General features: G+C 48.6%; 1 protein-coding gene across 1 annotated transcript in view; it reads right to left on the bottom strand.

Moving 5' to 3' along the window:
• Positions 1 to 3,534, bottom strand: part of LOC140394741 (zona pellucida sperm-binding protein 1-like) — a 28,076-nt gene extending 24,542 nt beyond the window's left edge. The window contains exons 1-3 of the mRNA XM_072481959.1: positions 3,431 to 3,534; positions 3,216 to 3,349; positions 2,941 to 3,130 (exon numbers count right to left, since the gene is read on the bottom strand). Coding sequence (XP_072338060.1) covers positions 2,941 to 3,130; positions 3,216 to 3,349; positions 3,431 to 3,534 — 428 coding nt within the window. The remainder of the gene's footprint in view (positions 1 to 2,940; positions 3,131 to 3,215; positions 3,350 to 3,430) is intronic.
• Between the last annotated feature and the right edge of the window lie 19,835 nt (positions 3,535 to 23,369).

The following is a 23,369-nucleotide window of genomic DNA, read 5'->3' on the forward strand; positions in this document are numbered from 1 at the left end:
TTTAGCTGCCAATCCTGTCCTTCCCTCAACCAGGTCTCTGTAATGGCAACAACAATCTCCCCGCCTACTCTTCCTCAGAGCCATACTGGCCCTATTTCCTAGTTCTCCCTCAATGCTTTCACCTTCTGACCTATTGCTCCCGTGCCCACCCCCCTGCCATACTAGTTTAAACCCTCCCGTGTGACACTAGCAAACCTTGTGGCCAGGATATTTATGCAACCCGTCCTTCTTATACAGGTCACACCTGCCCCGGAGAGCTCCCAGTGGTCCAGATAACGGAAACCCTTCCTCTCACACCAGCTGTTTAGCCACGTGTTTAGCTGCTCTATCTTCCTATTTCTAGCCTCACTGGCACGTGGCACAGGGAGTAATTCCGAGATTACAACCCCAGAAGTCCTGTCTTTTAACATTCTGCCTAGCTCCCTGAACTCCTGCTGCAGGACCTCATGCCCCTTCCTGCCTATGTCGTTAGTACCAATATGTACAATGACCTCTGCCTGTTTGCCCTCCCCCTTCAAGATGCCCTTACCCGTTCAGAGACATCCTGGACCCTGGCACCAGGGAGGCAACATACCATCCTGGAGTCTCTTTCACGTCCACAGAAGCGCCTATCTGTGCCCCTGACTATAGAGTCCCCAATGACTATTACTCTTCTGCGCTTTGACCCTCCCTGCTAAACATCAGAGCCAGCCGTGGTGCCATTGCTCTGGCTGCTGCTGTTTTCCCCCGATAGGCTATCGCCCCCGACCGCATCCAAAGGGGTATACCTGTTCGAGAGGGGGACAACTACAGGGGATTCCTGCACTGACTGCCGGCCCCTTCTGGTGGTCACCCATTTCTCTGCCTGCACCTTGGGTGTGACGACATTTATATAACTGCTATCAATGATGCTTTCCGCCACCTGCATGCTCCTAAGTGCATCCAACTGCTGCTCCAACCGAACCATGCGGTCTGTGAGGAGCTCTAGTTGGGTCCATTGAAGTGTGCGGGTTTTCTGGCATTTAAAAGATTTGAGGGCCGATGTTGTGCTTTTGCAGAGATCCACTTGCGGTGGAAGGACCAGATTAGGCTTCGTAAGGGTTGGGTGAGCCAGGTGTTCCACTCGGGCTTTGACAGCAGAGGCTGAGGGATGGAGATACTAATTAATAAAAGAACCCGGTTTCAGGTGGGAAAGGTAGTAGCGGACCAGGGCAGTCGATATGTCATACTCACGGGAACGCTGGAAGGTAAGTCAGTGGTTTTAGCGAGTGTGTACGCTCCAAATTGGGACCATGTGGAGTTTATGAAGAGTGTTGATGGCCATACCAGACATGGACATGCACCAATTGTTTTTGGGGGGAGATTTGGTTGCATTCTGAATCCCAAGCTGATCGATCTAAGTCAAAGTCGTTGGCTCCTTCGGGAGTAGCGAAGGTACTGGTGGCATTTATGAAGGAGATGGGTGGAGTAGATCCGTGGCAATCGTTGCACCCTGGGGACAGGGAATTCTCCTTTTCTCCGGTGTATAATGTGTATTCATGCATTGATTTTTTTGTGATGGGGAGATCTCTGCTGCCATAGGCGAGAAATACAGAATATTCCACGAGAGTTATTTCGGATCATTCTCCAAACTGGTGGATGTGGTCTTGGAGATGGAGACGGTTCAGTGGCCGGCGTGGAGTTTGGATGTGGGGCTGTTGGCGGATTTGGGATGTTGTGTGAAGATGTCTGGGTGTAGAAGAGTCTGATAATCATCACCCTCATAGGGACACCTGTTACCAACAAAGGAAGTCGAGCCCTTCTTTTCAAATGAAGTATTTTCCCAAGTAGTTCACTCCATTTTCCAGGCTGGCTCAAATCCATCTGGAATAATATTAAAGGTCAAGCATATTCATGACTAACTGAGACGAAGAGAAAGCACTTCTTGCAGAGAGTGGTGAATTTGTGGAGCTCGCTGCTGGATTGGGAGTCATTAAATGTCTTCCAAGAAGGCGATATTTGATTTTAGAAAACAGGTTCAGGGTATATGGGGCACAGGTAGGGGTGGATTTGAGAATAGGAAGATATCAGCCATGATGTATCAAAAGGGCTGAATTATCTACTTTTGCTCCCAATTCCTGTGTAAGCTAGAGTCAAAGTATTGAATTATATGAAAGTATCACAAAATGGGGTACTTGGATTTAAAGACCTTTTAGCTGCACTCAACCCGGAGTGCAATAGGAGGTCATTCTTGGCTACATGAATAGGATGTGAATAGAAGAATACGGACCCTGGAATTGCAGAAGATGTGAGCAGCAAGTGTGGGCTTAAGTGGGTCGGTGCAGACTCGATGGGCCGGGTGGCCTCTTTCTGCACTGTGTGTTCTATGTTCTAAGATTTTACTTTAGACGTGTATCATGATCACCTCATGAGGGTTGAAGGGCCTGTTCCCATGCTGCAATGTAGGCCCAGTCTCCTGTAACTCCATAACACCCACCTAATCTTTGTACACTACATGGCCAATCCTCCTAACTGACACCTTGTGCAAAGACAGACAGTTGCCCAGGGTTGAAATTGAACCCAGGTCCCTGACACCGAGGCAGTGCTAACCACTACCACTGCACTGCCCTCATTGACCAGAGAGTTATCATTCCAGAAGAATGTAGCCATGGATGTCATGTTTCCACCTTGCCCAAGAGCAGAACTTCTGGAATATATTGTTCGCTTGTGCAATTGGCGGGAGCTCAATCAGTAATTCAATTGGTCAAAAGAAACAGAGGCTAGTGTGGCTCATGCGTCTGAAAGGCCGAACTGGATTCAGTTGCCCCCGGAAACCCGAAATGTCTGGAGTTCACTCTCTTGAGAGTTCATGGCTGAGGTGGGTGGGCTGGGTAGGGAAAAGAGAGATCGGAATCAGTCCCCAGTCTCATAATATTGTTCCTTGACCTCGGTTTAAAAACTGTCCTTCCCATTCATACTTACCCATCCACCAGGAGACTCCATTGCACCTCATGGTCTGGGGCAGGAACAGGAGTTGCCCAGCAGTCATGCAGTCTCAGGACAATCATTGGGTCAGTGCGATCCAGGACACGAATCTCCATAAACATTGGTTCCTGAAGGATTCTCTGAATGGGGTAGTCACTATCCACATACCAGGATCTGTAGTCACCACCTGAGGGGCAGACACAAGAGCCAGTCACTCCCTGTTTGGATACATCCCCACTGCTTCCATAAACCATTACCCAGGCCAGCTCTACCTTTTGCTATTCGCAATTCCAGTTCCAGAATCCCATCTTCAGAAGCAGGAGGTGGAGGAGAAACATTGTAAACAGTGACATTGATCTGTAAGCCAGTCTCTTGACTCCCTGTGTACTTGCACTGGACATGCAGGCTGCAGAGAGACAGAAGTAGTTGGAGCTTCATTCAGTAACACGTCCCCTCCCAATACCAACATTTCCCACTATCCCCCTACCTGAAGGTGCTGTCCCGGGTCAGGGATCCCAGCTTCCCAGTCTGAATCATCCTCGTCCCAAAGACATCCGTTTCATATACCAAGGATCCATCTTCCTCCCGCATTGAGACAGTTTTAATAAGAAGCTGACTAATTTACTGGGAAAATGCTTTGACCCTTCAATACTCACCCACTTGCTGGAGCCACAAGAGGTAATTGGAAAGTGGAAAGTCACAAATTGGGCAGTGGATAGTTGAGGCTTGCACTCAGCCTCTTGTCCATCCTTCACATACAGAGATGACAGGTTGAGGGCAGGACGGGTCAAGTTCCTGGAGATCACGATGAGGAACTGACCATCAGCTGTGCACACTGCAAAGAGAGAAAATCCACAAACAGTTCTTTGAATGGAGGAGCACACAACACAGGAAAGTTACACATTGGTTGAGCGATGCAGAGAACTAAACATCCCACCTCAATATTGAATTGGAAGAAGTCAAAACCTTCCATTTATATTATGAAACCTTGCATTCGAATGCAGTAACTCAAACTGAGCCATCTACAGTACGGTGATGTACCATAGGCCAATACCAACTCCACAAGCCACCTGTTCAGATCATAATCATTATCAATGCCATTTGCTGCTTCCATCACCCTTGGGGCAGAGGGTTCCAGACCACACACCTGAAGAATTCAGAATGTGCATGGAAATAGCATTCAAACAAGTGAAAAACAATCTACTTCATGGTTGTTTACGCATTGCAGGTTGTCACACATGACATGTCATCATTTGATCACAATGCATGGAAGATGGCAGCAAGAGACAGATTGCTTGTGCCTCCAAAGCACTGGCCACAGCCAACTGCTACTATGCACAAGGGTCTGGTAGTTCCACCAATATGGTGCACAATGGTTAGCACCATGAACAGATTCAATTCCAACCTCAGGTGACTGTGGCATTTGTACATTCTCCCCATGTGTGCATGGGGTTACTCCAGGTGCTCTGGTTTTCTCCCACAGTCCAAAGATGTGCAGCTTAGGCGAATTCGCCATGCTAAATTGCACCAGTGCTCAAAAGGATAGACAGGGATACAGGATGGCAGGCATGGGCCTAGGTAGGGTGTTCTTTCAGAGGGTGGTGCAGGCTCAATGGGTCGAATGGCTTCCTTTTGCACTGTAGGGAGTCCATGACCCCAACCACTTGCTCCACAAAACTCAAATCCCTCGTACGTAGATCTGAAAATCGGTGTCCTCAGTCCCCATTGTGGGCCCAGTTTACCCATCATCATATCTGGGACCAATCACTTATCACAAATTTAATCTGCCAACTTGGTTACAGGGCTGGTCTGTTCCCCAATATCCAGCACAGTTCCCCAATATCCTGCACAAATCTACATAGACAGCATCCACCACATTCCCTTCAACAACCAGCTGTTTGTAACAGTCCAGCACATTTGATTTTTAAAAAGCAGCTTTCCTTAACTCCATCCAAAGCTTGATGCAGGATTTCAAAAATCCTTACCTCTCACATAACAAGTCAAACTGACAGGTATTCACCAACAGTGTTAGAATCTAATTGGAAACCTCCTCCATATCTAGGGATGAAGGATAATGTCCAAGCTCTTTCACCATCTGCATCCCTATTTCCAACCTGGGCTGCAAGCTATCAATACCAGATGACCTACCTACCCCAAGCACAGTGGGCAACACAGTGGTTAGCACAGTTGCTTCACTGCTCCAGGGTCCCAGGTTAGATACCCGGCTTGTGTCACTGTCTGTACAGTCTCCCAGTATCTGCGTGGGTTTCCTTCAGGTGCTCCGGTTTCCTCCCAGTCCAAAGATGTGTAGATTAGGCGTGGCTAAATGGATTGACCATGATAAATTGCCCTTAGTGTTCAAAAAGATTGGGTAGGATTACTGGGTTACAGGGAGGGTAGGAGGTGTGGGGTTACAGTGCTCTTTCCAGGGGCCAGTGCAGACTAGATGGGCTGAACAGCCTCCTTCTGCATTGTAAATTCTATGACAGCCAACCTTTCAATTGTCACACCATCCATTGCATCAGATTCCTCTCAATGACAGCATCCTAGCCTTACCCTGCACCTCGTCATACCCAGTACTCCCCCATAGACACTTCATCTAATTGACCCACATCATTTCCCTGCAAGGCCTCCTTTCTGCTTGGGTTAAGAACATTCTGGTCAAGAAAGTTCCCGGAACACAGTTCAGAAATCCCTCCCCCCTCCTTACGTTCAATTCAGTCCCCACTCAGTTTTTACACCCGTGATCTTCTTGCAGATTTATTCCCATCTCTCACTGAAAGCCTACAGGAAACTGCAAACAGCATTGATGCGACCATCGATTCACTGAGAGACACGTTGAGGAGTAAACCTTGGTTTTAATCAGCTTACAACTGAGCCTGCCTGTGACCATGTACAGCAATGAATGCGACCCCACAGGTCAGCTGCCTTTATACTTCCTGTAAGGGTGGAGCCATGGGCAAGCCCATACATGCCCCGACATATCCCCCAATGGGTGAAGCCATACAATGGCTCATAGGTGGAGCCCACAGGGTTAAACACATAACATAACACGATACAGCAGTAACATGATATCACAGTGCACTGGTGAATTAACAGTAGTTCCATTCACCACAAGCATGACTGAGCTTTTTACACCCGTGATCTTCTTGCAGATTTATTCCTATCTCTCACTGAAAGCCTACAGGAAACTGCAAATAGCATGACTGAGCAAACTAAAAATCCCAGGTTTGACTTAACTGTCCCATTATGATTTCTCTAAATAAATGATCAACACTTCATTATGGGGTCAATGCAAGAACTTTTGAAAAATCCCCCTAATTAACCCCATTTGCTTATCTGTGCCGGAGATTCTCGAACACCATTAACACAGCCTCAGCCGCCTGCAATATGATAGCGGAATTACTGGTGTTGGGAGGGTTAACCCCATCCCCACAACCCAGTTAGTTCACTCACTCCAGCTGAGGAATTCCCTCCATTCCTAGTCTCCATTACACAGTGAGACAGCAACAAATCCGGGATGAGTTCCTGATTTGCCAAGTTGGATGTTCTCTCTCCACTAATCTGCCCCCTAGACTGGGGAGAGGGTTTGTTACCTGGGATCTTTCTCAGATTGTAGAAACAGGGATGGTGACTGGAGCTCTGCGGGTCAAAGCAGCAACCCTGGCGGCTGCACTCGGTACTGCTGACCCCGGAGTGACCGCACTCAAATCTCCAGCCTGGCTCTGGGACACAAACATCCTTCCCGAGGAGTGGCGGCTGGGCTGAGAGTAACGAGCCGGCCAGGAGGCAGAGAGAACAATAAGCCAGCCAACGTCCCATCCTGGTTACTGAATCAGGATAATGACTTCCCCAAACACCAGCCCGTTTTATAGCCGGGAAACCGCCTCCAATCCCATTCCCACAGGTTACTCGGGAATGTATTCAGCATCTTTAATGAGCTCTAACTGTCAGCCTGTCTCCATTCCTGCTCCAAATGACACTTTCACAAACTTGCACACTCAAGTCTGTTCCAGGAGAGAAAGTTTACCTGGATTTGAAAGTAAGATATAGGTAATTATATACTGCCATCACCATCTCCCTGTGGTACAGGGTAGGGTTCCCAACCTTCCAGGATTGGCTGGAATCTCCAGGAATTCAGGATCAATCTCCAGGACAATGTGCGGTGTGCAACCCTGGAGGAAAATCATTGGGATATTGTTTTTTTGATGCCATTTTCTTGGAACATTTCCCTTGCAAAAGATATTGATACCAAAAATATTGAAATATTTCAAGGAATATTTTGTTTATTAAACAGTAAACTTTTCAATAATATAATAATCTTTATTAGTGTCACAAGTAGGCTTACATTAACACTGCAATGAAGTTTCTGTGAAAATCCCCGCGACACCACATACCGGCGCCTGTTTGGGTACACAGAGGGATAATTCAGAATGTCCAATTCATCTAACAGCACGTCTCTCGGGACTTATGGGAGAAAAAACGACCTGTCCGCTTGTCTCCATTCCTGCTGCAATTGACACTTTCACAAACTTGCACACTCAAGTCTGTTCCAGGATAGAGAGTTAACCTGGATTTGGAAGTAAGATATGGGTAATTATATACTGCCATCTCCCTGTAGTACAGGGTAGGATTCCCAACCCTCAAGGATTGGCCTGGAATCTCCAGGAATTCAGGATCAATCTCCAGGACAATGCGCTGTGCGACCCTGGAGAAAAATCATTGCGACATTTTTGTTACTTTGCGATTTTCTTTGTGTGGTAGTACCAGGTATTGTGGTACCTGAGAGGCTGATGACCATTGGTTAGACCCAGGAGTCTATCATTGGCTATATTACGTAGCTCCGCCCTGAAGGCGGGGTATAAGAGATGGTGCCGTCCCAGCAGCCTTCACTTTCTGTATCGAAGCTGCTGGGGAAAAGGTTCTAGCAGATTAAAGCCTTCAGTTATGGAATCACTTCGTCTTGAGTGTAATTGATTGCGCATCAATTTGAACATTTTTCTTGAAGATATTGATGTAAAAAATATCGAACAATTTGGGGGAATATTTTGTTTATTTAAAAGTAAATGTTACAAATGAACAAGGCAAACTAAAGCACTAAACCACAGCAGTGCAGTTACATAATGAAAGCCACATAAGTATTGAACAATAATCAAAGAGAAAATGCTGGAAAATCTCAGCAGGTCTGGCAGCATCTGTAGGGAAAGAAAAGAGCTAACGCTTCAAGTACAGATGACCCTTTGTCAAAGCAGTCGACCAGTGCGTTCAACGGTGTTGAACAGTAAACATGATGTGGAGATGCCGGTGTTTGACGGGAGGGTACAATCAGGTGACTCACCTGATGAAGGAGCTATGCTCCGAAAGCTCGTGATTCCAAATAAACCTGTTGTACGTTAACCTGGTATTGTAAGATTTCTTACTGAACAGTGAACAGGCAGCAAGAACACAAGATCAGCAGCAGGCCGCAGCAACATGCCTGCAATATCCTCATCAAGGTGTCCATTCGGGCCATTCCGCCTCGTTCTCCCCCCTCCTTTGCAGTTCCCAGCAATAGAGTCACACAATGCAGGGTGCGCTGGGGAGATCGGATACCCTCGCATCTGTACCAACATCAGTGAAAAGACGTCACACAGCCTCCCTTCCAGAGCAGGCGGCAACAAACAAACAACCCCTTGACCTCCTGGCCAAGGACATTGGACAGGCAACAATATAATAAGGTTTAGAAGCACTCGACAAAAACACTCCTCTCACACCCCGCGGTCGGGTCAGACCAACCCATCACCGACATCAGGTCAGTCCACCCCGACCCGACCCTCACGCCAGACCCCGGCAACAGAACAGGTGACAATAAACACACAACCGGCCTGCAGGTGCTGGTGGCCACCAACGGGTGTGGACAGCAGTCACCACTCACAGTTACCTCCAAACGTACGGGAAGATCACCAAGCAAACAAAAGGAAAGGAAATGGGGGACAAAGAAAAGGAAGGGGCTGGGGGGGGGGGGAGGCAGTTTGGCTGACAGTCACAATTGTGTAATGAATCTTTTTGCTTTCCAATTAGTGGCCAATAGTCACAAGGATGTGTTGGCCAATGAGCAGCTGGAGCCTGGGGGAAGGTCATGTGAGAAACCTCCAGGAATATATTTAATCACAGTTGGCAACCCTACAAGTGAATCATAGAATTCCTACAGTGCAGAAAGACACCATTCGACACATCAAGTCTCAATTGCCCTATATCCGTAACCTAACCTGTACATCCCTGGACACCAATGTTGCTCTTTCTAGCTTTAGTCTATTTGCTCTGTTATAGGTCACCTTTGCTCATGAGTCACCAGGTATCTTTATGATACCGCCACGTGGTTCAAGTTTAGGTTATGATTAATAACACAGCACACCGCTTAGTAAGGATTAAAACAACGGTCCTTTATTATATACAACAAGCAATATTAATACCCTAATACTACTTTCTATACAATAAACCTATCACTACTGGCCAATACTTAACTTAGGAAGAGCCCACCAGGTCAGGGAAACGAATGGCTTGTCCAATCAAATCTGGCCCGCGGGATTCAAAAGGCTGCTACAGGTCGGTGGCTAGGTGTCTCGACCGGATAGAACATAGAACATAGAAAATACAGCACAGAACGGATAGCGATCGTTGGATTCACACTTACAGTGGCCGGTGGCTGGTCTTGTGAAGGTCTCGAGCAGGCGAAGATGAGAGAGAGAGAGATCTGAACTTGGACCTTTACTTTTATAGGGCCCAGGGGCTTCCCGCCTCCCGGGGCGGCCCTTGACCTTGAGTCCCAAGTGATTGGATTCTGTCCCCAGTCTCTGAGTCGATGTGTCCAATGGTGAGGTGATTCCTCGATCGGGGGGTGGTCGCTCACCTGTCTTTGTTTCGGCCACTGCAGGCGCCGACAGGTCTGGCCCGGTATTCAATTGCTAATATGTTGCAATTGTTCCCGGGGATAGCCGATTTAACTGTGGATGTCTGAGTTGATTAAGTGTAAACAGTCCTGAATGAAACTGCGGATACCTGGGTTGAAGGGCTGTTGATAGCCCTGAGTATCGATCTGGGCTACGTTCCCAGAGCTGAATATGCAAACTTGTCTGCAGCTGCCTGCTTGTGTCTTCTTGGCTGCTTTTCCCAGCAGTCTTTCGGGTTAGCCATTTAAAACTGGGTTTTGGCCAGATTAATCGGAACGCAGCCATTTTACATGGCTACACCAAGCAAAAATTTATCATGGCCAATCCCCCCAATCTTTGGACTGCAGGAAGAAACCGGAACACCCAGGGGAAACCCACGCAGACATGGGGAGAACTTGCAAACTCCACACAGATCAATCAAATCTCATCTCAACCTTCTTTTCTCCAAGGAAATCAATCTCAAACTTTCAGATCTATCCTCATAGCTACAATTGTTTTATCCCTGAAATGAGTCTTATGAATCTCCTCTGTCCAATGCCTTCCCATCCTTCCTCACCCAGAACTGGATGGGGAACTCCAGATGGGGCCTAACTAGTGTCTTATACAAGTTGAACATGACCTCCATATTCTTGGACTCAATGCCATATTAATAAAACCTCAAATGCTTCATGAAGTGCTCTCTCAACCTGCCCTGCATCTTCAATGCCTCATGTATATTTACACTTCTGTTCCTGCATCCGCTTTAGCATATCACCCTTTATTTATACTCTCTCTCCATATTCTTCCTGCCAAAATGCATCACCTCTGACTTCTCAACATTAAACGTCATCTGCCAGTTGTTTGCCCAATTCACCAACATGTCCACTGTCCACGTCCTTTTGATATTCAGACTATCCTCATCAGTTGACAACCTTTCCAATCGTTGTCTCATCAGCAAATTTTGAAATCATGCCTTGAACACACCAGTATAGGAGAGTCAGTAATATATAATCAGGAAAAACAAGGGTCCCAACATTGATCCCCGAGGAACTCCACCACAAACCTTCCACAGATCTGAAAAACAATCATTTATCACTACTCTCTGTTTCCAGTCACTCGGCCAATTTCTTATCCAAGTGTCTACTTTCCCTTTGGTTAGAATTTTGCTCACAAGTCTGTTTTTTGGCACTGTATCAAAGCCTTTTGAAAATCTATATACATCACGTCAAAAACATTACTCTTATCAATCTTCTCAACAAACTCCAGCAAGTTAGTTAAACATGAGTTTCCTTAAATTAATCCATGCTGTTTTTCTTTAATTATCCTAACCTTGTCTCAGTGACCATTGATTTTACTTTGAGTTGCAGTATCCAGATGTTTCCCTACCACTGAAGTCAAACTGACTGGTTTGTCATTGCTGGCTTTATCCTTGCACCTATTTTTAAACAAGGCTGTAACATTCACAACTCTCCGGATCTCTGGCACCATCCCTGTGTCTAAGGAAGACTGCAAGATATCATTAGTGCCCCTGCAATTTCCACTCTCACTTCCCTCAGTATCCTTGGCTGCATCCCATGCACTTCTGGGACCATATCTACTTTAATTAAAGAAAGCTTTTTATACATATATTTTATTAGAGTTTTATTCATTTTACAAATAATGCAACAAACTTTCAAACACAAACTGGTACAATACAGAACAACTACTGCGACTCTAAGCGTCCTTCCTGTTTATTTCCTGATTTCCCCTTTTATTTTGCCATTATTATTTTTGATCCATGGATGATTAATGGACATGCAACTTTAAGTCAAGCAGCAGAATGCAGAAGTTACAGGTGAGAGCACTCTGCTAGATTGATCAGGAAGAGCTTCAGACCTGTCGGTGAAGAGAGAGAGATGGGGTGGGACTCGGTTTGATTGATTGCTGGTAGCCAATGAATTGACCCAAAAGTCCGTACTCTGCACAGTAACAGGTGGTGATTGGATCCTATCCCAGTGAAACGGTTTTCAGAGTCCCAAGAGGTTTCAGTTTGATCCTGGCAGTACGAGACAAGGTCTTGCTCACTCTCTCTCCTCCATGTTTTCCGTGAGTGCTGTATTTCTGAATCTACAGAGGCCTGAATGAATCCACAATAAAAACAACAAACTGAAAGCAAAGTTTGAAGATGAGTGAGGTGCTGCAGACAACCAGCTGACTCAAAGACTCTTTTTCCTTTTACTTATGATTTTTATCCCTTTCCACTCCTCTGTGTTTGTCTGTCGTGTGTGTGTGTGTGTGTGTCTAGAGGGTGGGGGGGGGGAAGCTAAAATGGCGAATTAGAAGTTAGCTAATCATTTCTTCTTATATAAATTCAGAGTACCCAATTATTTTTTTCCAATTAAGGAGCAATTTAGGATGGCCAATCCACCTAATCTGCACAGCTTTAGGTTGTGGGGGTGAAACCCATGCAGACAAGGGGAGAATGTGCAAGGAGTTAGATAACAGTTAACCTATTGTATTTGCTGAATATTTCATTCCAGTTCTTGTTATAAATACACAGTAATTGTGTTAACATTTACAAACCCGGTGACTATAATTTTTGGGCAGCCAAGGGTCAAAGACTTCAGATATTTCTCGAAGAACTATTGGTTAATTCACTTGTGTTGTGACTCCGGGTCAAGTGGGGCTGGAATTTACCACGTACTAGCCCAGCTTGGCATCACACTGCATGCATAAAACAGGAAATGACAGGAGAATGCCAGAACATTGGTTCATAAAATTTGTGCCTCTAACTATATAACAGACCAGCAGAGCAGCACGGTGGCACAGTGGTTAGCATTGCTGCCTACGGCGCTGAGGACACGGGTTCTATTCCCGGACCTGGAATTTGATAAGGTTCCCCATGGAAGGCTTATGCAGAAAGTAAGGAGGCATGGGATAGTGGGAAATTTGGCCAGTTGGATAACGAACTGGCTAACCGATAGAAGTCAGAGAGTGATGGTGGATGGCAAATATTCAGCCTGGATCCCAGTTACCAGTGGCGTACCGCAGGGATCAGTTCTGGGTCCTCTGCTGTTTGTGATTTTCATTAATGACTTGGATGAGGGAGTTGAAGGGTGGGTCAGTAAATTTGCAGACGATACGAAGATTGGTGGAGTTGTGGATAGTAAGGAGGGCTGTTGTTGGCTGCAAAGAGACTGTCTGTGTGGAGTTTGCACATTCTCCCCGTGTTTGCGTGGGTTTCACCTCCACAACCCAAAAGATGTGCAGGATAGGTGGATTAGCCATGCGAAATTGCCCCTTAATTGGAACAAATAATTGGGTACACTAAATTTATTTTTTAAAATAAAATATATAACAGACCAGCGAATAGGGGGAAAGAGATTAAACAATGTAGATGAAGTAACAAGATGCACACCTTTACATAGAGCAAATTCACAATGGTACTGCATTACTTATGGAAAATCTTGTAGGAGCAGGTCACACATAGCCGAGCCTATAGATTTGAGATGGGGGTCTTACACTTTTCAGAATGTATCAGGTTTGGAACAGAGTACGGAAGTGAGCAACTCCCTAGGAATACACTCCATAATTATTTCATGCCAATTTTTAATCAAAGGATACTTGTCACCAATCCAGGAATAAAAGATATTTTTCCATCCTGAAAAAGTTAGGATGCTATAAAGTCTTTTTTTCATTAACGTTAATCAATACCCGAACTGTGATGTGGAGATGCTGCCGTTGGACTGGGGTGAGCACAGTAAGAAGTCTTATAACACCAGGTTAAAGTCCAACAGGTTTGTTTCAAATCAATATTTTGGAAAACGTGAGGATAGACAAGTCCCCCGGGCCTGACGGGATATATCCAAGGATTCTATGGGAAGCAAGAGATGAAATTGCAGAGCCGTTGGCAATGATCTTTTCGTCCTCACTGTCAACAGGGGTGGTACCAGAGGATTGGAGAGTGGCGAATGTCGTGCCCCTGTTCAAAAAAGGGACTAGGGATAACCCTGGGAATTACAGGCCAGTTAGTCTTACTTCGGTGGTAGGCAAAGTAATGGAAAGGGTACTGAAGGATAGGATTTCTGAGCATCTGGAAAGACACTGCTTGATTAGGGATAGTCAGCACGGATTTGTGAGGGGTAGGTCTTGCCTTACAAGTCTTATTGAATTCTTTGAGGAGGTGACCAAGCATGTGGATGAAGGTAAAGCAGTGGATGTAGTGTACATGGATTTTAGTAAGGCATTTGATAAGGTTCCCCATGGTAGGCTTATGCAGAAAGTAAGGAGGCATGGGATAGTGGGAAATTTGGCCAGTTGGATAACGAAATGGCTAACCGATAGAAGTCAGAGAGTGATGGTGGATGGCAAATATTCAGCCTGGATCCCAGTTACCAGTGGCGTACCGCAGGGATCAGTTCTGGGTCCTCTGCTGTTTGTGATTTTCATTAATGACTTGGATGAGGGAGTTGAAGGGTGGGTCAGTAAATTTGCAGACGATACGAAGATTGGTGGAGTTGTGGATAGTAAGGAGGGCTGTTGTTGGCTGCAAAGAGACATAGATAGGATGCAGAGCTGGGCTGAGAAGTGGCAGATGGAGTTTAACCCTGAAAAGTGTGAGGTTGTCCATTTTGGAAGGACAAATATGAATGCGGAATACAGGGTTAACGGTAGAATTCTTGGCAATGTGGAGGAGCAGAGAGATCTTGGGGTCTATGTTCATACATCTTTGAAAGTTGCCACTCAAGTGGATAGAGCTGTGAAGAAGGCCTATGGTGTGCTCGCGTTCATTAACAGAGGGATTGAATTTAAGAGCCATGAGGTGATGATGCAGCTGTACAAAACTTTGGTAAGGCCACATTTGGAGTACTGTGTACAGTTATGGTCGCCTCATTTTAGGAAAGATGTGGAAGCTTTGGAAAAGGTGCAAAGAAGATTTACCAGTTGCCTGGAATGGAGAGTAGGTCTTACGAGGAAAGGTTGAGGGTGCTAGGCCTTTTCTCATTAGAACGGAGAAGGATGAGGGGCAACTTGATAGATGTTTATAAGATGATCAGGGGAATAGATAGAGTAGACAGTCAGAGACTTTTTCCCCGGGTGGAACAAACCATTACAAGGGGACATAAATTTAAGGTGAAAGGTGGAAGATATAGGAGGGATATCAGAGGTAGGTTCTTTACCCAGAGAGTAGTGGGGGCATGGAATGCACTGCCTGTGGAAGTAGTTGAGTCGGAAACATTAGGGACCTTCAAGCAGCTATTGGATAGGTACATGGATTACGGTAAAATGATATAGTGTAGATTTATTTGTTCTTAAGGGCAGCACGGTAGCATTGTGGATAGCACAATTGCTTCACAGCTCCAGGGTCCCAGGTTCGATTCCGGCTTGGGTCACTGTCTGTGCGGAGTCTGCACGTCCTCCCCGTGTCTGCGTGGGTTTCCTCCGGGTGCTCCGGTTTCCTCCCACAGTCCAAAGATGTGCAGGTTAGGTGAATTGGCCAATGATAAATTGCCCTTAATGTCCAAAATTGCCCTTGGTGTTGGGTGGAGGTGTTGAGTTTGGGTGGGGTGCTCTTTCCAGGGGCCGGTGCAGACCCGAGGGGCCGAATGGCCTCCTTCTGCACTGTAAATTCAATGATAATCTATGATTAATCTAGGACAAAGGTTCGGCACAACATCGTGGGCCGAAGGGCCTGTTCTGTGCTGTATTTTCTATGTTCTATGTTCTATGTTAATAGCTTTCGGAGCGAAGCTCCTTCATCGAGCTGCGCTCTGAAAGCTAGTGATTTGAAACAAATCTGTTGGACCTTAACCTGGTGTTGTAAGACTTCTTCCATTATCCTAACCGGAAGTCTGAGAATTAAGAATAAAGGATCAAATTCTAGAGCTGTGCCAAATGTCCTCTCAGGCTCTTTGACTGCACCGGACCAATAGGATTGATCACAGCACCAAACACAGTGTATGTAGTCACCCTCAACTTTAGGCACATCAAGGACACACCAAACCCGTGTCTCAGGCTCACTGTGATGTCCAAACACTGCAATATTTTGAATGGAGTCTCCTTCATTCTATTACATACTAAAGTTTTATTGGCATATTTCCGGATACTGCCCCAGATCTGCACATCAGTATTGACTGTGATGTCTTTCTCCCAAGACCACAGGATTTGCAATATACTCACAAGGAACTAGAGCACAAAGTGTCTCAAGACCTGCTAATTAACTGTTTATGTTCATTAAAAATCAGGATTTTTTCAATTGGGGAGATCGAATATCAGAAAACATAGTTGTCTTATTAAGGATAAAGTCTCTAAATTTCACATATTTAAAAAAGGAGTGCATTGGGATATCAAATTGCTGCAATAGCTGCTCAAAAGATAACAACTGGCATAGCCTCAGATTTCATAAAATTCATTTTGCAACCGGAGAAAATACTAAATCTATCCACCACATCAATAATAACAGGAACTGAAATGGTTTGGATACAAACAGCAGCACATCATCCACATAAAGTGTGATCTTATGCTGCTTCCCTCCACTGTGTAGCCAATACTTAGAACATACAGTGCAGAAGGCGGCCATTCGGCCTATCGAGTCTGCACCAACCCACTTAAGCCCTTCCTTCCACCCTATCCCCGTAACCAAATAACCCCTCCTAATCCTTTTTGGTCACTAAGGGAAATTTCTCATGTCCAATCCACCTAACCTGCACATCTTTGGACTGTGGGAGGAAACCGGAGCACCCAGAGGAAACCCACGCAGACATGGGGAGAACGTGCAGACTCCGCACAGACAGTGACCCAGCAGGGAATCGAACCTGGGACCCTGGCGCTGTGAAGCCACAGTGCTAATCACTTGTGCCACTGTGCTGCCAAACGGAAGGATCCTGTCTGATAGCCTCTACCGAAGGCTCTATAGTTACTGCGAACAAGAATGGGGATAAAGGGATCCCATCCCCCCTCAGCACATGTGAGGACCGGTAAGGCTGACCCTACGGCGATACCATCATCACCATCAGGAGGTTTACTCTTTAGAAAAGAGGAGAAAAGATATGCCTAAAAGAGATTGGGAGGCAAATGCACCTCCCACATTTTGACCCTACCCATGAAGAACTAAACCTCTCACCCACCTCCTGGAAAGGGCCCGACTCGTGTTTATCATGATTCAAGTAAGGATACCAATTAACCAGTATTACCGTCATAAACATACAGATAAGCAGAAGAAAAGACGGATATCTTTTTTTAAAACATTTTTTATTAAGGTTTTCATAAAATATCAATAACAAAAATGAAAAAAGAACCCAACAGGTTTAAGTACAAAACACAGTCTAGAAAAGCAACCCTCCATACCCCCCTCCCCCTGTACATAAATAATAAATTAACATTAACACCCCGATTTACACAACAGGTGTATACACCCCCTCAGACACTTCAGTGTAAATAACAAAAACAAAAATAATGTGAAACCCCGCCCCCGAGTTGCTGCTGCCATTGACCAATGTCTACCGTTCTGCCAGGAAGTCTAAGAACTGTTGCCACTGCCTAAAGAACCCTTGTACCAGCCCTCTTAAGGCAAATTTCACCCTCCCCAATTTAATAAACCCCGCCATATCGCTGATCCAGGATTCCACGCTTGGAGGCCTCGCATCTTTCCACTGAAGAAGAATCCTTCGCCGGGCTTCCAGGAACGCAAAGGCCAGAATTCCGGCCTCTTTCGCCTCCTGCACTCCCGGCTCCTCTGCCACCCCAAATATTGCGAGCCCCCAGCCCGGTTTGACCCTGGATCCTACCACCCTCGACACCATCCTCGCTACGCCCTTCCAAAATTCCTCCAGTGCTGGGCATGCCCAGAACATATGGGTGTGATTTGCTGGGCTCATAATGCACCTAACACACCTGTCCTCACCACCCAAAAAACGGCTCATCCTTGTCCTGGTCATGTGTGCCCTGTGCAGCACCTTAAACTGTATGAGGCTGAGCCTCGCGCACAATGAGGAAGAGTTCACCCTCGCGAGGGCATCTGCCCATGTCCCTTCCTCAATCTCCTCTCCCAACTCCTCCTCCCACTTACCTTTCACCTCCACCACCGAGGCCTCCTACTCCTCCTCCTGCATCACCTGGTAAGTTTTCAAGATCTTCCACACTCCCAACCACCCCTCCGAGAGCACCCTGCCCTCTACTGTGTGTGGCAGTACCGCGGGAATTCCACCACCTGCCGTCTGGCAAACGCCCTTACCTGTAAGTACTTGAAGGTGTTCCCCGGGGGGAACCTGTACTTCTCCTCCAGCTCACCAAAGCTGGTGAACTTCCCGTCCACAAACAGGTCCCCAAACCTTCGTATCCCTGCCCTGTGCCACCCCGAAAACCCTCCACCTGTTCTCCCTGGGGCGAACCGGTGGTTCCCCCACATTGGGGTCCACGCCGAGACCCCAACTTCTCCCCTATGCCGCCTCCACTGCCCCCAAATTTTGAGGGCAGCCGCCACCACCGGGCCCGTGGTATACCTCCTTGGAGGGAGTTGGAGCAGCACCGCTGCCCGCGCCCCCAGATTCGTACCCACACAAGACGCCGTCTCCAGCCTCTTCCATGCAGCCCCCTCCCCCTCCATCACCCACTTGCGCACCATCGACGTATTGGCGGCCCAGTAGTACCCACAGAGGTTGGCCAGTCCCCCCCTATCTCTACTCCGCTCCAGGAACACCCTTCTCACCCTCGGAGTCCCTCGCGCCCACACAAACCCCATTATACTCCTGTTAACCCACCTAAAAAAAGCCTTCGGGATAAACACGGGGAGGCACTGGAACAGGAACAAAAACCTTGGGAGCACCGTCATTTTGATTGACTGCACCCTACCCGCCAAGGACAGCGGCAGCGCGTCCCACCTCTTGAACTCCTCCTCCATTTGCTCCACCAGCCTTGTAAAGTTAAGCCTATGCAGGGCCCCCCAGCTCCTGGCCACCTGGACCCCCAAATATCTGAAACTCCTCTCCGCCCTTTTTAGTGGGAGCTCGCCAATCCCCCTCTCCTGGTCCCCTGGGCAAACCACAAACAGCTCGCTCTTCCCCATGTTGAGCTTGTACCCCAAAAAGTCCCCGAATTCCCTAAGAATCCTCATTACCTCCGGCATTCCCCCCACCGGTTCCGCCACACACAGCAGCAGGTCATCTGCATAGAGCGACACCCTATGCTCCTCCCCACCCCACACCAACTCCCTCCAGGTCCTTGACTCCCTCAGTGCCATAGCCAGGGGTTCAATCGCCAGTGCGAATAGCAGGGGGGACAGAGGACACCCCTGCCTCGTCCCTCTGTGCAACCAAAAGTATTCGGACAACCTCCTGTTTGTGGCCACACTCGCCCTCGGGACCTCATACAACAGCCTAACCCACCTGACAAACCTCTCCCCAAACCCGAACCTCTTCAGCACCTCCCACAGGTACCCCCACTCTACCCTATCAAAGGCTTTCTCAGCATCCATCGCCACCACTATCTCCGCCTCCCGGTCCCTCGCCGGCATCATGATAACGTTCAAAAGCCTCCGCACATTCGCGTTCAACTGCCTCCCCTTCACAAACCCCGTCTGGTCTTCATGGATGATCTGCAGCACACAATCCTAAATCCTCGTGGCTAAGACCTTCGCCAGCACCTTGGCATCTACATTTAGCAAGGAAATCGGTCTGTAAGACCCACACTGCAGGGGATCCTTGTCCCGCTTCAGGATCAAGGAGATCAGTGCCCAGGACATCGTCGGGGGCAAGGACCCCCCCCCTCCCTTGCCTCATTGAAGGTCCTGACTAGCAACGGGCCCAACAGGTCCATATATTTTTTATAGAATTCGACCGGCCGGCCCTGATGCCTTCCCCGCCTGTATGCTTCCTATCCCTTTGGTCAGCTCCTCCAGCCCAATCGGGGCCCCCAATCCCGCCACCAGTCCCTCCTCCACCTTTGGAAACCTCAATTGGTCCAGGAAGCGGCCCATCTCTCCCTCCTCCCGTGGGGGCTCGGATCGGTACAATTCCTCGTAAAAGTCCCTGAAGATCCCATTGATGCCAGCCCCACTCCGCACCACACTCCCTCCCCTGTCCTTAACTCCCCCGATCTCCCTAGCTGCGTCCCGCTTCCGAAGCTGAAGCGCCAGCATCCGGCTTGCCTTTTCCCTATACTCGTAAATCGCCCCCTGGGCCTTCCTCCACTGCACGTCCGCCTTCCTGGTGGTCACCAGGTCGAATTCGGTCTGGAGGCTGAGCCTCTTCCTCAACAATCCTTCCTCAGGCACCTCCGCATACCTCCTGTCTACCCTCACCATCTCCACCACCAGCCTCTCCCTCTCCCCCCCCGCTCTCTCCGCTCCTTGTGGGCCCTGATGGAGATCAGCTCTCCCCTCACCACCGCCTTCAGTGCCTCCCATACCATCACCACTCGGACCTCCCCATTGTCGTTGGTCTCCAAGTACCTCTCTATACTTCCTTGGACCCGCTCGCTCACCTCCTCGTCCGCCAACAGCCCCACCTCCAAGCGCCACAGCGGGCGCTGGTCCCTCTCCTCCCCCCTCTCCAAGTCTACCCATTGCAGGGCGTGGTCCGAAATGGCTATTGCCGAATACTCAGTATCCGCTACTCTCGCTATCAGCGCCCTACTCAAAATGAAAAAGTCGATTCGAGAATAAGCCTTATGGACATGTGAGAAGAATGAAAATTCCCTTGCCCCCGGCTGTGCAAATCTCCAAGGGTCCACCCCTCCCATTTGGTCCATAAACCCCCTCCTCACTCTAGCCGCCACCGGCTTCCTACCCGTCCTAGACCTGGAGCGATCCTGTGCCAGATCCAACACCGTTTATCAGGCCCCCCACTTCCAAGTTTGGGATCCGACCCAACATACGCCACATAAAACCCGCATCGTCCCAATTCGGGGCACACACATTGACCAGTACCACCCTCTCTCCCTGCAACTTACCACTTACCAATATGTACCTACCGCCATTATCTGCCACAATGCTCGACGCCTCGAATGACACCTTCTTTCCCACCAAGATCGCCACCCCTCAATTTTTGGCATCCAGCCCCAAGTGAAACACCTGACCTACCCACCCTTTCCTCAATCTTACCTGGTCTGCCAGCTTCAGGTGTGTCTCCTGGAGCATAACCACATCCGCCTTGAGCCCCTTCAGGTGTGCAAACACGCGGGCCCACTGAACCGGCCCATTCAGTCCCCTTACATTCCAGGTTATCAGCCGGATCAGGGGGCTACCCGCACCCCTCCCCGCCGACTAGCCATGACCCCTCCTCGGCCAGCCACGCGCCCGCACCCCACACCCGGCCCGTTCCCCACAGCGGCATATCCCCATCTCAAACCCCCCCCCCCCACTGCTAGGACCCATCCTAGCTGATTTACTCCCCCCATTGCACTTCCGCAAGTCAGCTGACTCCTGCTGACCCCGGCCACTCACGCCTCTCCTTCGACTCCTCCCATTGTGTGACACACCCTCCTCTCCCGTTCCCCATCCATAGGCTCTCCCCCTCCCCTTTCCATTCTAAGCGCAGGAAACAACCCTCACTTCCCCGCCCCCTCCAGTCTTCAGCGCGGGAAAAAGCCCGCGCTTTCCAGCTACCAGGCCCCGCCACCTCTGACGCAGCTCCTTTTACAGGCCCAGTTCCCTCCCCCCCGACTCGGGCCTCCCCCTCCCCCACGGGGCCCCATCTCACCGCCGTCCACCACCCCTGTTCCGTTTACCTACCCCACTCCAAGAGCCCCCCCGACCAACCCAACCAAATCAGTGCCCAACCCGCCCCAACCACCCTCACCTGCCCGAAAGAGAAAAACACAGAGAAAAAGAAACCAGGAGCAAAGTAAAGGCCCCCCCGTCAAAAAAAATAAATAAATAACATATCAACCGCAGTCCCCAATCGCCCATCCCTACCCTCACTCTGTGTCCAACTTCTCGGCCTGAACAAAGGCCCATGCCTCCTCCGGAGACTCAAAATAATGGTGCCGGTCCTTGTAGGTAACCCACAGTCGCGCCGGCTGCAACATGCCGAACTTCACCCCCTTCCTGTGCAGCACCGCCTTCGCTCGATTGTACCCGGCCCTCCTCTTCGCCACCTCCGCACTCCAGTCCTGGTATATTCGAACCTCCGCATTCTCCCACCTGCCGCTCCTCTCCTTCTTGACCCACCTGAGCACACACTCCCGATCGACGAACCGATGGAACCTCACCAGCACCACCCGTGGAGGCTCGTTAGCCTTTGGCCTCCTCGCCAGCACTCTATGGGCCCCTTCCAGCTCCAGGGGCCCCTCCAGCCCCTCCGGGAGGCCCAGAATCCAGAGATTTTTCCACCTCGACCGATTCTCCATCTCCTCGAACCGCTCCTGCCATTTCTTGCGGAGCGCCTCGTGCGCCTCCACCTTTACCGCCAGGCCTAAGATCTCGCCCTCGTTGTCGGAGATCTTTTGTCGAGCCTCGCGGATCGCCATCCCCTGGGCCGTCTGTGTCTCCAGCAGCTTATCACTAGAAGCCTTCATTGGCTCTAGCAGGTCCGCTTTAATCTCTCTGAAGCAGCGCTGGATACCCTCCTGCTGCTCCTCCGCCCACTGCATCCACGCTGCCTGGTCTCCGCCCGCCGCCATTTTGTTCTTCTTCCCTCGCACCTTCTTCGGGTCCACCACCACCTTTTTAGTCGCCCCGCTCCTAGTAGAAGCCATAAACTATCGGGGAGCTGTTATAATCTCCTTCCACACCGGGAACCGTCGAAAAAGTACCGTTGGGGGCCCTGAAATGAGCCCAAAAGTCCGTTTTTGCAGGAGCCGTCGAATGTGCAACTTAGCTCCGCATAGCCGCAACCGGAAGTGAAAAGACGGATATCTAACACGCAGCCCAACTCCCCCCATTTACACAGCGGTACGAGGAGAATGCTGAAAGGTGTCTTCCATTCAAATAAATGGGGGTTCATGAGATTCTTAAGGATAAAATATTAAATTTAGTGCTCAATTATTAACACCTCCCAACAGATATGATAAGTAGCAAGATACGATCAGGCAAGAGGCATTATCACAGGGAGAGAGTCCGGATATTTCAATGAGCTACAGATTGTTACTCCAAATTATTGCCTTCCATGGACTTCACAAATCCAAGGCCTTAGGCAGATTATCGAATATCTTTGCAAAGTTATCAGATATAATCCTCAATGTCGCAGGATAAAGCAGGGCATAATTTACTCCAGCCACCTTAAGTTGTTTTCTAACTTCGGCGAAGTCTCCATGCTTCTGTTGCCTCGCCACCAAGAAATCCTGGATAAACAAGACCATTGCCCCCTCGTGCTGCCACGTCCCACCACAAACTTGTCACCTCTAGCACTCTCTGCCAATCCATGAAGTTGTTGTGGTGATATGCATCACTGTAAATGCACCAGGGGTTAATGTAAATAAACTACGACTAAGTAAACACCAGAGGGAGCACCAGAGACGTCATGACATGCAGACATACAGCTAATGAACACCTAGAATAGGAGACGCCCAATGGGCAGTCAAGACACCCAGAGGTGACACTAC

Source organism: Scyliorhinus torazame, chromosome 18 (genome assembly GCF_047496885.1).
Source record: "Scyliorhinus torazame isolate Kashiwa2021f chromosome 18, sScyTor2.1, whole genome shotgun sequence".
Classification (NCBI taxonomy): Eukaryota; Metazoa; Chordata; class Chondrichthyes; order Carcharhiniformes; family Scyliorhinidae; genus Scyliorhinus; species Scyliorhinus torazame.